Genomic DNA, 17,162 nt, shown 5'->3' with positions numbered 1-17,162 from the left:
GGCGTAAAACCATACTCACTCACTATTAATTTGTAATGCCTTCTTTGTTGCGCACGATTATTTAAAGTTGTCGTGTTTTATTAAGAGTCTTGAACACCAACATTAAATCGCAAACAGGTAGCAATGCTGTCTTTGGCTACGTACACTCTCCTTTCTTGTTCAATTGGACACTGATCAAATGACCACGGTACTAATTATGTAGCGTTGTGATGTTGTATGGGTGGATTTGGAGCGTTACAAAAGTTGTATCATCTTCATCATCATCATCGTCACCATCACCATCATCATCATCATCATCATCATCATCATCATCACCACCACCATCACCATCACCACCACCATCACCACCATCACCATCATCACCACCACCATAACCACCACCATCACCATCACCACCACCACCACCATCACCATCACCACCACCACCACCACTATCACCATCACCACCACCACCATCACCATCACCACCACCATCACCATCACCATCACCATCATCACCATCACCACCACCACCATCACCATCACCATCACCACCATCACCATCACCACCACCACCACCACCATCACCATCACCATCACCACCATCACCATCACCATCATCACCACCACCACCACCACCATCACCATCACCACCACCACCACCACCACCACCATCACCATCACCATCACCCACCATCACCACCATCACCACCACCACCACCATCACCATCACCATCACCATCACCATCACCATCACCATCACCATCACCACCACCACCACCATCACCATCACCACCACCACCACCACCACCACCACCACCACCATCACCACCACCACCACTACTGATATTATAGGAAGCAGAAGATGCCAACAGCATCGTGGACAATGACCGAGTTGCAGTTCAGAATCGAGTCCCGTAGCTACGTCAGGATCCGCTAAAGGTGCTCCAGAATTCCAAAATGGCCATTATGGCCGTTTGTTTGTAAGAGTGTAACATAGCTTTGCTCGTGGTGTGTTATATATTACTATGGCCAGTACAGTTTGCGTAAGGTAAAAGGTACAGGCTTGAAATACTGCTCAAAAGTTACATTACTCGTTCACTCTACTCGTCCAACTGTACAGATCCATGTGGTTGGCCGTGGACATTCAAATGATGAACGTGGACATTCAAATGATGAACGTGGTTGAATGGAAGCATCTTTTACACACAATTACAGCCTTTTATTATCTCTTTTGACAGCCACTGATACCAGGAAAAATAATTGGCTTTTAAAGGCAGTCGGTTAAATTAAGCCTTGACTAGTCTTGGAACAAGTGAGCATTTAGCTCAAAACTCCAGAAACGTTTACTTTAAGAAATTTAATTTTTAATGCTAGTATTTTCCACACATACGTTTTAATCTTTGGCAAACGAGAAGACGGAAGATAGGAACAGCCGGCCATTCTATTTTCGACTCCTAACTTCCTGAGATAAATTACAAGCTGTCGAACGTGACTCCATTACAAGAGCGTGTTTTCCGAGTGGAGCCGAAATCTTGCGAGCATCCCCGATCTTGACGGAGAAGATTTCGCCAATTATTAGTTTATTTCGTTGACAACAGACGAGGAACAGAACACGCGCCTTTCACACAAGGACAAACACAGAACGACACAAGCACAGTTTCCGACACAGGCACATTTCCCGCTCATCATCCAATTAACACAGTTGTGTTTTCGAAATTTAATTTGCCACCGTTCGCAGCCATTCATCGCGTCACGTCTGCACGCGCCAGTGTTCAATACGCACGCGTATGACGTCATGAGTTCGCGCGGTTTCCCGCCTTCTTCATCTGTGTCTCCTTGGAATGTGTGGCCTACCGTGACGGCCTCAACACCAACAACAGAGTCCTTGCGACCTCTACTTCACTCAATTAACGCCCCAATATGGCACTCATTTCCAGAAAGTCGACCAATTAAGAAGATAAACACCGTGTAAGGAGATCGCTGTCTGTCGCCTTGTTCGGCACATCGCTCGACTTGACCTCTGTCACCTCTACATTTGCATATAGTGCTTGTCTATTTCTGGTTGTTTGTGGCAGTGGTCGCCATATTTAGTCACAACTTTCACATTTCCTTGAAGTGTTTTCATTCGATTAATGTTAACTAACCGAACTATGTGGAATTGAACCGTCTCTTGCCTCGAGTTAAAAAGTAGCTTCAAATTCGATGTTTGTTGGAGTTAGTTAGCTGGTTCAAGGCCTGATACGTTGCTAACACGTATCAATTTAATTACTATATTCATCAAAGATGACTTAATATCATGTCAGATATTACGTTTCCCTTTTTCATCTACAAGAAAACTGAGGGTTTATTGTGAAAGATTCATCGTGCAAAATGAACACTCGATATTTTCAGAGTTGTTCAATGTCACTTTGTCAGTGAACGTTGTAGTTATGCATAATCATCATCACCATCATCATTATCACCACCATAATCATATCAGCAGCAGCATCGCCATCACCATTATTATCATCATCATCATCATCATCATCACCATCATCACAAACAACATCATCATCATCATCATCATCATCATCATCATCATCATCATCATCATCATCATCATCATCAACAAACAACACCACCATCATCATCATTCAGCACAGAGAGGTTGGGTGGTCCTATATCATTACCATTATTATCATCATGTGAGAGTATAAATGTGTGAACAGGTGGTGAACCTGTGACATCACAATCTGCGTTTGTCAGCGACGTGGTGCACTGCTTTTCTGTCTCGAAGTGCACACAATCAATAATGCAAAGCTAAATACACGCTGATTCCCGGGGAGCAAATGGGATGTAAATATTTTCAAAGAAACGTTTTCTCTTGTCATTCTTCCAATTTCCGAAAAGGTAACTCGTAATATCAAAGATTAACACACAATTACCTGGACGAAACGCAAGACGGTATACAACTCCGACGTGGACGAGGTAGGTCAGTGAGTGAGTAAGTTTAGTTTTACGCCGCTTTTAGCAATATTCCAGCAATATCACGGCGGGGGACACCAGAAATGGGCTTCACACATTGTATCCATGTGTGGAATCGAACGCTTTAACCACTAGGCTACCCCACCGCCCCGGACGAGGTAGGTAATGGATGAAGGTGTTATCATAGGGGTGTGGACGGGTGATGTTTTCTGACCGCTTTTATTATCACAATTTACTGCAAATTTCTATATTTGGGGTCAGGAGTGACCCGGTCGTCATCGGCGAAGGACAGAGTTATGTCTTTTATACGTGTCCGAAATCTATGATTGTGAGTTTGAATCACAGATTCGCCCACATAATGTTTCCACGTTTATAGTACTATAACTTGCTCTTTAGTTTCACCAAAGTTATAACGTGAAAACACAACGCCTTTTAGAAAGTGGTCAAATGTAACATATGTTATATTTGGGATTACACTTTCTTAGTGAAGTACAGATTCTCGAACGTTTGTTGGGTTGACTCCCATCAGGGATTGTGGAAGCCGCGGTGGCTGAGCGGGTTAGGCGGTTGACTGTGTGCTGGTGATAAGGTGCCTGTCTCTGTGGGTGTAGGTTCGAATCCCGGATGGGACTCAACCCAAGAAGAGTACTACAATCTATACTTTACTAAGTAAATGTAATCCCAAATATAACATTTGTTAAAGTTATAACAGTTCAAAATTTCTGTGATTCCAGCTGGATCCGAGTTTGACTTTGAAGAACCAAATTAAACACGTTATAACAACTCTCTTCGGAAAGGGCGATCATTATATATGCTATATGGATACGGTTTAATATAAAATATGGATTTCATCCGATTGTCATATTTTACGAAACACGGAATGGTATATTTGAATTAATAATCATAATTAATACACAAGTGTGACACTTGGGCCGGCAATGACAGTCGGCGATGACGTTAAGGGCGCCGTGTCGTTACTATAATCGGCGTGAATCAAGTTGAGAATGTCGAATTGCATTGCTAATTAGTCGAGGATGGGTTAAGCAGGTTCCTTGGGTGCCCTGGAGTGGGGAGTGATGAGGCTGAATTAAGGATGCTATTTGTGCGTTAGTGTTGTGTATCGGCTCTGGTCCACGGGTGTATGTAGATTCCTTATGATTGACGAAACCACCGCGGACGTACGGGGGACCCCTCTGCCGGCGACGTTCACCGCCCTCCTCAAACACTGGGAGATGACTCGCGCAGGCCCTGGTGCTACAGACACGCACACTAATTAATAAGGACAAATAAAATCGAATTAGGTAAATTTTCAGCTAATTGGCTACTAATCCTAGCGAATCTCTGCCAGGCTTTAGGGGTATGAGCCAGGGGTTAGTGGAGCCGCTCTCCGTGTGGTGTTGCTACCGCGATACGGCGTGTGCGAGGGTAATTACATTACCTAATGATTTCTCTAAACTTTGGGTCGGCCTGCGCAAACAGCGCGATAGACAACTGAAGCCACAGGAGCACAGTGCAAGCCGTCCTTCACAGGTGGCCCGTAAACTTACAGACCCGTGCTATTTGTCGCGAGATCTCGGGCGCAATCCGCGCGTACACACCGCGCGGGACTCGCTCCAGCTGCCGCCATGGTACCAGGTAGACCCCCGGGTCAGCCCGGTGCATCATGGGACACACCAGCACGCGCACACCGCGAGACTTGCACGCCCTCTAGTGAGCATTCCCTCCGCAACACATCACCCCTGTGTGAAGCTCGTCTATTGCCGCTGAGATGTGGTCGGAATATGTCTCCTGCAGCACCGTGGAGGGGTGACCAAGTACCTGCGGGAACCAGTGAACATATGCATGTCTTGTGTCGTCAAGGTTGTCACAGTGAGAGGTGGGGACGTGAAGGTGACTTAGTGCACCGTCGCTCGACTAACGCTTAGTCCCTGAAAATATATAATTTTCAAAGAAACAAATTGCTCCTTTTAATTTGAATAGGAGCCAGAGTGAGATTGGAGATGGAAGATTTGAATATGAGGAAAATTTTGATTTGATTCATAAAGTGTTTTTGCATTAAAGAAAGGACCGAGCAAAAGATGAAACAATATGGTTCAGGTGCTGGAAAATAGCGTATAAGGTCTTTCTGACCGCAGGAAGTATTTGAAACATTTTATTTAAATCGGATCGGGTGGGATTGGGGGTTTGCAACCTGGTTTGCTTGTCACGTCGAAGACTCGGGTTCGATTCCCCACATGGGTACAATGTATGAAGCCATTTGTGGTGTCCCCCGCAGTCATATTTGCGGGAATATTACTAAAAGCGACTAGACTCACTCACTCATTCACTTACAAATCGGATACCTGTACAGAGACATCCTTATCATTGTGGTCCTCATCTTCAGAAGAAGTTGGGGTGGGGGAAATACTAAAAATTATTTAAAAAATATTTTTTACGGGACGGTAATTTGGGACCAGTTGAAACCCAACATATGAATATATTGTTTTCGGTTCACTTATATATATGTATCAGGGGTGTGTTTTCGGTTCACTTATGTATATGTATCAGGGGGGTGTTTGAGCTCCTAAGGCCCAACTCGAACAGCCGATAGGATCAATGACAACCTCACATCTTGAATGTAATATGTCGTCATACCCAGACGGTGTGTGTCACTGCTTGTGCCATGAATCACGATACAACTGACACTTTATCAACCGCCGAAAATATAGCACGCATTTTAACAGGCCTGGTTGTATGAGTGTAGTATGGGACCCACAAAGCAAGGCCCGACCAGAGGTTGATAGTGTTAGATTCAATGAGGGAAGCCCGTCCAGCGCTTCACGTAAACGGCGATAGCGTTGACCTTGACATTGGAGACGTCTTCCGTCAACTAATAAACTGGGCACAATGCTAATAAATTCCTGTTTAGACTGGAAACATTTCCTCACCTCTAACGTTACTGAGAATGCATCTAACCGGAATAACAGGCGCTAATTGTGTTATTTTCATTTTTAAAATGCTGAAAATACAAAGCTAGATATCTATATAACATATGAGTTTTGAGTGTATTACATAGAGAAACTATCTACAAGGGGTTTGAAAAAAATAGTTTTAAGCGGTCAATAAATGAACATTTATAAACCAATCCAAATATTATGGACCCCTTTCATCTACAAATGAGAGTGTTTAATGAGAAAGATGAATCGTGCAAAATGCCCAATTTACACACGATAAGTGTTCAATAAATGGACATTCCCATTTATAAGCAAGAATATCAAGGCGATCTGATTAAACCCAGAAACGAGTGGTTGCTCTTAAGAACACTGATCCTTCACAGCCGACCCGTGCATGCGTGTGTATGTGTATGTGCGGCTGCTTGTACTAGCCCAGACTTAAGATGGTTTTATAGTGCTAGTCCACTGAGATACCACGCTGCAGTGAAGCATGAATACCCCACTCAGACACATTATACTGACTCCGAGCCGACCAGTCCTTGTTGTACCCATTAATGCCGAGCGCCAGGCAGGGACCAACAAGTACCATATTTTAACGTCTTTTGGTATGACGCGGTCGGGGATCGAACCCGCGACCTTCCGCTCTCCGGGCGGACGCTCTAACCACTACACCACGGAGGCGGTCGAATATAAGGCGGTAAATCTTTTCATCAAAAAAAGTAATTTAATTGTTTGGCATCTGACGATGAAAATATGTATCGATAACACGGTGTAATATATACTTGTCTCGAACTACGGGGAAACTTGATGCATTTTGCATTTTCGATGAGTTCGCGTTAAGGGGGTTTCTTCTGATGACGATGCATCTGACGATGAAAATGTGTATCAATAACACGGTGTAATATGCACTTGTCTCGAACTACGGGGAACTCGATGCATTTTCGATGACCTCGAGTTAGGAAGATTTCAACCTAGTGATCAGAGTCAACATCAACCAGCATGAAGCCTCGATGGAAAGTACCATTAATTATAACCTCTTACGGGCACCGAGTGCGGTCTAGTGATATTCTCGCTACCCTATCTCCTTCGCTCCTATCGCGCCAAACGCTGCGAGTACATTCAACATACCTAAACTGGATTTACTAATTTGGATCAAGGCATTTAATTTACCCCTACACTTGGTACCCCCTGAAAGGGGCCGGCCGGGCAAACAGGTACACGGTGCGACCACAAACAACTCGGTGTTAGGACATACACGAGAAGTAACCCAATTAGTTCAAGTATGCCGTTAATGTCACATGACCCTGTCAACACGATGACTGACTGTGGGTAGCTTATAACAGTTGTTAGTAGCTGTCAATCAAAACATGCTGACCCTCGACTGGGCCTGTTCCAATGGAACGAGGTTTATCGGGGATTTGACATTGGAAACAATGTTTGATTTACTTTAATAAGCCACTTCCCTTGTTGAGCTTTGTATACTGTATGGCTGATTACAATACATTTCTTAACGTCTATATGTTAGCGTGTGTGTGACGAGTGAGTGGTGCGGGTTGTGATTGCTTGGGGTAGGTTATTAGTGAGGGGGTGGCAGAATTTGGGGAGGGGTGGTATGTTCCCCTGGTACCCTGTTTAAATCTAATTTTGTAGTATTTCATATCGTCTTCAATTCTGCAGTTAAGACAGGAGGAATTCAACAAAACCTAAATAACACCATAAACCTTAAGTAATATGATTTATAAGGACTGCCAAATACTAGGCTCACAGACCCCCTTTAAGATGTTGGGCGGTGGGGTAGCCTAGTGGTTAAAGCGTTGACTCGTCACGCGGAAGACCCGGGTTCGAATCCCCACATGGGTACAATGAGTGAAGCCCATTTCTGGTGTTCCCCGCCGTGATGTTGCTGGAATATTGCTAAAATCGGCGTAAAACAAAACTCAGTCAGTCAGTCCTTTAAGATGTCCAGTGCGTGCGCGAGATTATGAGTCTTATAACTTATGTATCTCTTGTATATTGGGGTTTTTTTCGTTCATGTCGAGTGTGTGTCTATATAACAAGGGGGCGGTGGGGTAGTCTAGTGGTTAAAGCGTTCGCTCGTCACGCCAAAGACCCGGGTTCGATTCCCCACCTGGATGCAATGTGTGAAGCCCATTTCTGGTCTACCCCGCCGTGGTATTGCTGGAATATTACTCAAGCGGCGTAAAACCATACTCACTCACTCACTGACTCACTACATAACAAACAGTGCAATCAATTAGATAAAACTGTATTAACAGTAGTATTATCATTGAATACTGACTCACTGAGTTTAGTTTTACGCCGCTTTTAGCAATATTCCAGCAACATCACGGCGGGGGACACCAGAAATGGGCTTCTTATCATTGAATACATCAGCACTGATTTCATACAGGCCCATACGGGTTATTTCGCTGTATTGTTCAAGTATTTTAATTCAGGTTAAAAAATTCTATAGTTTATCATCATTTATTGAAAGAGGTATATAAAGGATAATTAAATTTGGTAATACATATTGAGTTTCATTATGACTTAATTCACGGTAAATAGCGCCCATGAAAATATGTTACATTTACAAACCTTAACCATTAGATCAATCTTTCACTGCACCAGCTTACAGAAAGCTCGGGGATTTCATAAACTACAAACCGTTACTGCAATACTCATATTCTGAAATCTATACCTAAAAGTTGAACATATGTAGATAAGACTACTACCCGGTTTGTTAATTGGTTTCAGAAGATAAATCCGTTTATTTTAGCTTAGCTTGATAGGGATCTTGCTAGGATTCCATGAGAACCACTAAACATACTCTAAGTCAAGCAGAAATAAAATGAAAGTATTCGAATTTCAAGAGATAACATACATGGGTTTTTTCCCTTAATTTGCTTAAAACGAAATACAAGATGATACTAAAAGCTTTAGTTGTAGATGATTAAATATTGAGGCTTTTCAAGCACGTTAGCAATATGGCACTCATGGGTAGTATTGAATATATTCAAGGAGTTGTATATCAGGTCAAATAAGTATGGGCCTGTCATTGGACAATCTGAGAAGGGGGCCGGGGCAGAGAGCCAATAAATTAGAATAATAAAAGCTAGAGAAGCCTGGAGCTTTATCGAAATATAAACACTGTCCTTTATCAAGATTGTGCTTGAAGATATGGTTGTGCTTATGGTTGAAGGTTTGATGGACTAAAAAAATGTCCACCACCAAAACATACATTGTTGCATAGTTGCAAGATTTATTTTTTTTCACTTTGCTTGTTTTTGGTTTGTTTGGTGTTTTTTTTTGTTTTTCGTTTCTTTGTTTTTTCTCTCATATTCTTAGGTTTAGAGTTTCGATTAAATTCATGATATGGTTGTTCACAATTTGAAAAGGCAGATTGTAACTCGTTCACCTTTATCATCATAATTAAAACAGTGAGTGAGTGAGTGACTTTGGTTTAACGCCGCTTTTAGCAATATTCCAGCAATATCACGGCGGGGGACACCAGAAATGGGCTTCACCATACTTAAAACAAACGCAATATGGTGAAAAATCGCATTTCTCTAATTTTTTTATTTTTACCTTAAACGTTTTGAAACCATTATCTGACAAATTCTGAAAAAAAACCCACAAAATAACCCACAAATTATTTATTTTCTAATTTTTTTTTCTTAAAACCCCAACAAGATGTATTATGACGTTTTGTTAGCTTCAATCATCAATAGACCAGAGAAATATTGTGGATGTAGCAGCCGTTGCTAAACACGGACCCGATCTCCTTGGAAATCCATCATCTCTACAACAAACACATTAGAGCATGGAAATCCCCAAACGGCACGGTCCTTGCAACAAAGGCGCCAGATTAATGGCCAAACAATTCAAACTACGGGCACCGAAGATACACAAATATCAAAACATAATTAATTATAAGTAAAACATCTTAAATTATTCCCAGAAGCACATTTCCCATGCCCTAATTATCAGCCTGTTATTTGTCGATTAAATATAACACAACTTTAAGAAAAGACGACCGTTAAGCATTACACCAGGATAAAGGTTTACTCAATTAAGGATGTTCTCAGGAAATATCGAGTTTATAACTGCCGTTTGCGTTACCAAAGCTCCTTAATCAATGCCTAATGAAATTCAAATGATCGGTTTGGACGAGAATAAGGGTTTAAAAGCCCGCTAATGGAGCTGCAGCCTTGCATTAAAACAAGATAAACGCTTCAATGAGAAATGTTTTACACCCGAGATGCCTAGTCCGTCGATGTGGGGGCCCGACTGAATCTAGTCAATCCCCCCATCCGTCCCCCAATACTTAGCCCTTGGCGAGGGGCCTCGACCGCCCAACTCCAAAGGGATCTAGAAAAAAATCGAAAATGATATTTTGTGTGAAGTGGATTCTGTTTTATTGCTAAATCCCCTGAACGGCTCAAGCTGGGCGAAATAAACCCAATAGCAAAAGACAGGGGGGAAATTAAGCGATTACTAAAGCTTGTCGCAGCATAATCTGGTGAAGTGCCACTATACTTAAAGAACATCGCGCTGTGTTTGATAAAACATATCGATAAAAGACCAAGTGCAATTAATCTGGTCATAAATGGCGTCGGGCCTACGCCGCGGTGTCGGCGCGAAGGACCACGTCGCGAGCGTGCAGTGTCAACCCTCACCCGGATCAATGCGGGCGTTTGCGACTCAACTTAGCTCCGATTACAGAGGGATTCGGTTCAATACTAATCGTCATACACACGATAAGCTCTTAAATTAAGCGCTTACAATATTGTTACAAGCAATATATTGACTCTAGAGGCCTATAACATGATTAATTCTGTAGCCACAAGCGTTGCGCCCGTTTTAGCGTGATCGTCATCTTTGGTTCTGTCAAAAGAGCCTGCCGTAGAAAAGTGTTCAAATAATGTTGTAGAGTCTGCTAAGGGTATGGATGTGTTAAAATGGACCTGAATATTCTGCTGATTGAGTGGTTTATTAATTGAAAGCGAGACGCAAATTTCGTGCGGTGTAGCCATTGTGAAACAGAAGGAACCCAGTTACGGATTTAAATATCGCTGTTCTCATATATTTCATTGGTGGCATCCTCTTTCGACAGTTTCAAAAACCAATGTGTCTGTAAAAGAAGTATTGATATATTTATAGATGAAGCTAAATAAATACTTTTATTTAAATTAAATACCACGAGTGGCATTTTTCTGTTAAAATATGCTGTCGTATGATTAACATTTTCGGAATGTTTTTGTTAGGGTATCCAATGTGTGTGGTAGTGTAAGGAGATTTTGCTCTTTTTGCTCCATAGTGTTTAAGTTATGAATAACACGAAAAACACGTTCGATTTTGTGACACACGATTGGTTAAAAAGGCAGATCGGTGTTATGTGAACACATTTCAATTTGTCCCATTACTGTGTTGAAACAAGGCACGGCTTGAGGAAATGTTTCTCAATGTTAACATAATAACGACAATAACATGGAACTGCTCTCCATATCCTGCACCATTTCTACAAGACCTTTGCAAACACGTTGTCTACAAGCCACAAGCAAATAACAACACGAGATGCACGTGCATTGATCGGCGTGCGCAAGAACGGAAGCGCACAATGAAGTCCGCCTCGAGCTAGGAAGACCGGATTAAATAGCCCCGCGCAACGAAGCAAAAATTAGAATGTATCGACTGTTGATAATCAATACTTGAATGTAAGACAACTATAAAGTATTGTTGGCGTATAATTGTGCAGTTTCAACACACGAGTAGCCTGTATTGAGTAAAAGGGACCACTGGCGTTCAGAAGAGAGCTCTTTCTACCCTAAGTGGTAATTAAAACTTAATTTGCGGCAAGTGCTTGTTTGCTCGACGCACAACTCAATGGACGGTTTGATTTTCAATTCACAAGTTCATGAGAAAGCAATCGTGTGGTTTTGTCTTCTACTGATAATAGATTTTAAGACTTTTTGGTCGGGACAAAGGAATATTGTTCGGATGGTAATCTTTTATAACACACGAGTGGGTTTAAAGCAGATCCGTTTAACAGGAACACGTTCCCACGGAAGTGCTTCTAATGTAGTCCCGCAGACAGGAAGTGACGTCAAAAGCATACTTAAGTACATACTATACTACATACTGACAAGCATAATTGATTTGCTGAGAAAAGGATTATTGCGTTAAGGCACAAAAAAACTCCGAGGGAAATTAAATGAACAGTAACGATTTTATCCATGCTAATATAAAGCCTATCGTTGTTTGAGGGTAAACATCTTACCTTAGATATGTTTTGTATAGATTATATTTCAGCTGAAGTCGCTTTCTGTTGACGAAATATTGTCTTAATGCTCTCTGCCAATGTTACAAAAAGTGCACTGTGTACTTAATTTCAATAATCGTTCCTATCACTGGTAAGTTCTTAAAACATGTCTCCTCAACGTTTAAGGGTACTTTTAAAAAGCAACATTGTTTACAAAAGCCGTTCTTCGTGGCACGCCGTCGTCTGAATTAGTTTGGACTCATGAAACTGAACTACTTCCACGCCTTATTTGAAATACAAAGACAAACCATTTCTGGATTAGATGCATCAATAATTTGTTTCCAAGAATTAGTGTAATGCCTAATTGAATTCGCCCAATACCAGTTTAAGTTCTAACATCGCCTGAGCCAGAATAGTTTTTGCAGAGTTATAAACATTAAATCCATCAGATACCCAAGACCTTAAACGGATCAAGCGCGCAGCAATCAATTCTTTCAAGTTATTGCTGATGCCCCCGTCGTCCAGTTTAGTGTGTGATCTGGTAGGTCCGAACCTCAACATATGTTGAATTCCCTGACCCTATCTCCGTGTTAAAGTTACCCTAAACCCAAACCAATAAGTCCTTTGCGCGTAAAACGGCCAAGCGGCACGCGCGAGGTGCGTAATCTCATCATCGAGATCTCGCGGTGACGAGATTTGACGAGATTACAACCTGGCTGGTATCCGTATGGCAGGTTATCTTTGTTTCTGAACCCGAACCAGCAAGTCAATAGCGATATCAACAACCCACGACGGAGCTTGTTGCCTTACTTTGAGATGTGGCAATTAGGCGTGACGGCCAGCTCTTCAAAGGCGCGTACAGGATCGTGTTGTCATTAACGTGTCGTATCTCAGGTCGTTACAGCGTAATAAGTCCCGTTATCAAGCGTCATTAAAAAGTCATAACGACACTGATTTCCTCATACAATGAACTCAAATTCAAAAGATTAGCTGTAACCAACACATACTTAATTGACTGACGATTCGCTGCTTAAATAACCGCTGCTTTCGCAGTTTGTTACAAATTTATAATGCGTTTCGTTTTTATATCATCAGTTGATAAGGACAATAGCGCCCCATGTTACAACACAACTGTTAAGTTAAATGTATTGAGTGTACACGCATCGAAACTCGGCGACCTTTGCTCAAGGCAAATTAGGATTTAAAGTTCATGTATGTCCCAGCAGAGAAGTACAGTAAATAGGCTGGGGATTTGTTATTGATATGCTAGTTCACATCCTCTCGTGTCGTATAATCCCTTTAAACAAACACAAACACTCAACAACGCATGACACCATAAAACATTAAAGTTAACGTTAAACTAACAGCATCAAGGATTTGTATGTATTCAAATTGTGTTTGCGATTTTTTCTTTTGTATATTCCGAAATGCGTTTACGGTCACATGATGTTAAATGACGTTAAGCACGTATCTGTTTTATATTGCAGGTGCCCGCCCGCTGAGTTGGCCTGGGTCAGAGGCTGGTACGCCCCAGGGGGTGGAGGAAGCACAGAAATTACCCCCATCAGATCCCGCCTCACCTGCACCCTGGTACAACGATAGCCTCTGCCAAACTCGACACATCGACGTCCCCTGGTTCGTGCGTCCCGCGGTGGGTACAGTTGACATGAGGCTTGCCCAGGGGAGTGGCTCTATTCTGGGGGACGAAGCCGAGCAAATAAACAAGATCAATTCCCCTGAAAAATATCCGGGGGTACAGACGCCCGGGGCAACCACGGTCGATGAAAAAGACGGGACGGAAGAAGAAAGTAAAAAGGAAATTTGTGATCGAGCGACGGAAAAAGAGGATGAACAATCCCTTAACTGCTCTGTGACGTCAGTCGATGACGCGGATGATGACGACACACTGAAAGATGACGTCAAAGGTCACGTGACCGATGACGACAGTAAAGAGGGGTGTGATAAGTTCGGGAGTGACTGTGGGGACCCTGAGGGTGATAGAGAGAAGGAGTTAGAGGAATTTGGGAAGAGGAAACAGCGACGATACCGTACAACGTTCACAAGTTACCAGCTGGAAGAACTAGAACGAGCCTTTCAGAAAACCCACTACCCGGATGTATTCACAAGGTTAGTCTCGCACTTTCTGCTTTTGACGTCACTTCCTGTCTGCGGTTCTATATTGCAAGTTTTTCCGAAGCTGCGGCTTCAGAGCAACTTATATAACGTTAATAATTGTGTACTGCTTTGAGGAAGAAAAAATAACAGACAGAATTATTTCGTTAATATGGCCGTGAGACCAATAGTGCAATGACATTTTCTTTGAGGAAAATTTGTGACAGATCACCCTTTGTTATTAAGTCTAAATTGGTATTCCTATTTCGATTTTTATAAATATTATTCATCATAATAAATAAGGAATTTCTATCAAAGAAAATTCATTTACATTACCTTGTTCAATATTTTAGCCAAGATATTGATACAAATATACAATCACCGATCTTTTGACAAAAATGTCCGGTTAATAATTGAACCGTTATATTTGAATCTATACACGTTAATATAAAACGATTTAAAATCAAAAGTATTAAAAAACAAAACTGCTGGACAAAGAAGTAAACCCTTGTAAACTGCATCTGACTAAACAGGCATCGGCTAGCAAAACGTTACCAGGCTCCGGACACCCGCCGAACCACTACAAACTCAAGGTCGGAAATATAGCGATGATACTTGTCTAAAAAGCATCACCATTTCTTTTTGTTTCATTTTTAGCCACAATCATACAATGGTTTATATTTGTATTTTGCCCAACAGTTGCTGGTGTGAAGATCTTCAATATTTGATGCTCCAAAACTCAGAGCTAATTTATCAAACTAAATATCATAGCCCCCTTTAATTGTTTGATGTGTTTAGTTATATATATTGGGGATGTTGAGTTACACACATTTTGATAAAATACTAGTACATGTACAGATTATTTTTTAAATATGGTTCTTGTATATTTGCCAAAAGCTGTTTCGTATTGGATTTAACATCATTATTCCGCGACACATAAAATCTAAGTTAGATGTAAAAAATATGTAAGCGCCAAAAATGGAAACTTAAGTAATAATCCTTCAATTTATACATTAAAGTTTATTTTTAAAATAAAAATTAATAATTCGTTCGCAACGTTGAAAAGGGATACTTCGTTGGATTCATATACACAATGTCCTCGTATGTCCTCATTTTAGAATGAAACGTTTCGAAGAATGCGTATGTGCTTCGCCCAAGTGGCCAAGGTTGACTTTGCTTGCACAAAAATCATTGGTGAAAATATATGGCATCCAACCAAAGATTCCACCAATAGTTTTAATGAATGTAAATCGCGTTATTCGCCCTTGTTTAACACACCTGTGCTTTTTGCCCCGTCTTTTTTCAAAATGTTCTTAATTGACAAAATTGAAACACAAAGGTTAAGACTACGGCATGAGTCAGTAAAGTAAAGATCCTGTAATGGGAGACCTTCGCCCTAGCGTCTTCGAACCCTTCGTCAAATCGGCAAGAAAGCACCAAATATTGTATCAACTTCGTTTCAACATGGCTCCTTTGCTTGTTGGATGCCTTAACGCGACCTTTTGCCGACTCTAACAAATTTTCACTCTCGCGAGATGTTTGCTCCTGGTTTTAAGCCGAGGGTGATCTTGCTAGAAGCGTTTATCTTCAAATACTTCATTGCCCTCAATCAACAGGATATAGCCCTGCGCCGAATCTTCTCAAACTTAGCCAGTAAACAATACTTGCTAACTTGTGTGAAAAATCTGACCGTGTCACTCAAATCAAATTATACATGCGCGGATAAAAGAAATTCGTATTTGATGGCGAGAGATGCAAGTTGTAGTTATTCGACAAATAGACGAGAAATTCAAATTTGCTTCCTTTGGACGCCCGTGAGATGCCGAACTTGGTCTGGCGACTTTAAATATTATTTGTGGATTATGACTGAAGATAGCAAGGTGAGTTTTTCACCTGTTCTTACTTGATCAGAGAGCTTTCATCCCCACCGCTGAATTTCACACCTGACAGTTCAGGCAACAACACCACGTTATATCCGGACGGGGGAAAATCAAATTTTGGAGTTAGCGTTAATATGAAAGACGTCATCTGACCGCTTCCTATTATTTCGCTGTTGACCACTGAAATGACTCACTGGCCAAAGTTAAAGGACTCGGCTGTCTGGAGAACCAGTGCAATATTTCACAGAGACCCAACGCAATATTTCACAGAGACCCAACGTAATATTTTAGAGACCCAATCAAATATTTCACAGAGACCACCTTTGGTTTTATTTCAGCCTTCACTGTGTGTACATAAGTATACCCGTTGTACCGCGTCTTTTTCTGACTAATAATAAAAAAATATTAAAAATAATGATAATAATAATAATCATGTTTGGACGTCTTCTGTGATCATAATTACCAGTCACATTACTCGGACTTCAATCTCCAAACTATTATTTTCATTATCATAAACTTATCACAATAAATATACAATAGTCTCCGTTATTTGGATTATTTTATCATATTTTACATTTTACATATATTTTCTATTGATATTTCTTAAAACTCTTTGGCGCTATATTATATTCAATTGTAAATTGTTTTCACGTAGCGATTCAAATATATTATATAAAGCCCAACTAATTTATATAAATATATTTTCGAAAAAAAATTAAGATTGACGGCCACAATTCAACACAAACACTACACCACACGAACATAAAAAGTCTAAATGCATTACAAAGCTTATTTACTCGCGGCTTTTGTCGGTTTAACAGACCAAAAAAAATTCGATTTAATAAACCGTGATCAAAACATTGGAAAAGAACTATTAAGCGTGGAAGGCGATCTCTGGTAGAATTCAATATCCTTTGCAATTCACATTGAACGTCTTTTTCATCTAAATGTGTCTATTTCCAAATTGCCCCCCAGGAATGGCTGCGCATCCTGGTGAAGTACACGAGTTTCTATTCCGCATCCGGGCTCCGG

General features: G+C 41.2%; 1 protein-coding gene across 1 annotated transcript in view; it reads left to right on the top strand.

The window, feature by feature from the left end:
* LOC124268552 (homeobox protein ARX-like) overlaps window positions 1-17,162 on the top strand; it is a 46,599-nt gene that overhangs the window by 13,005 nt on the left and 16,432 nt on the right. Inside the window, exon 2 of the mRNA XM_046703544.1 lies at window positions 13,626-14,265. Coding sequence (XP_046559500.1) covers window positions 13,626-14,265 — 640 coding nt within the window. The remainder of the gene's footprint in view (window positions 1-13,625; window positions 14,266-17,162) is intronic.

The sequence above is a fragment of the Haliotis rubra genome, unplaced genomic scaffold, assembly GCF_003918875.1.
Source record: "Haliotis rubra isolate DU_JTF1 unplaced genomic scaffold, ASM391887v1 Scf139, whole genome shotgun sequence".
Lineage (NCBI taxonomy): Eukaryota > Metazoa > Mollusca > Gastropoda > Lepetellida > Haliotidae > Haliotis > Haliotis rubra.
The sequence above is the reverse complement of the archived record's forward strand: the minus strand, read 5'-3'. Positions and strand labels throughout refer to the sequence as shown.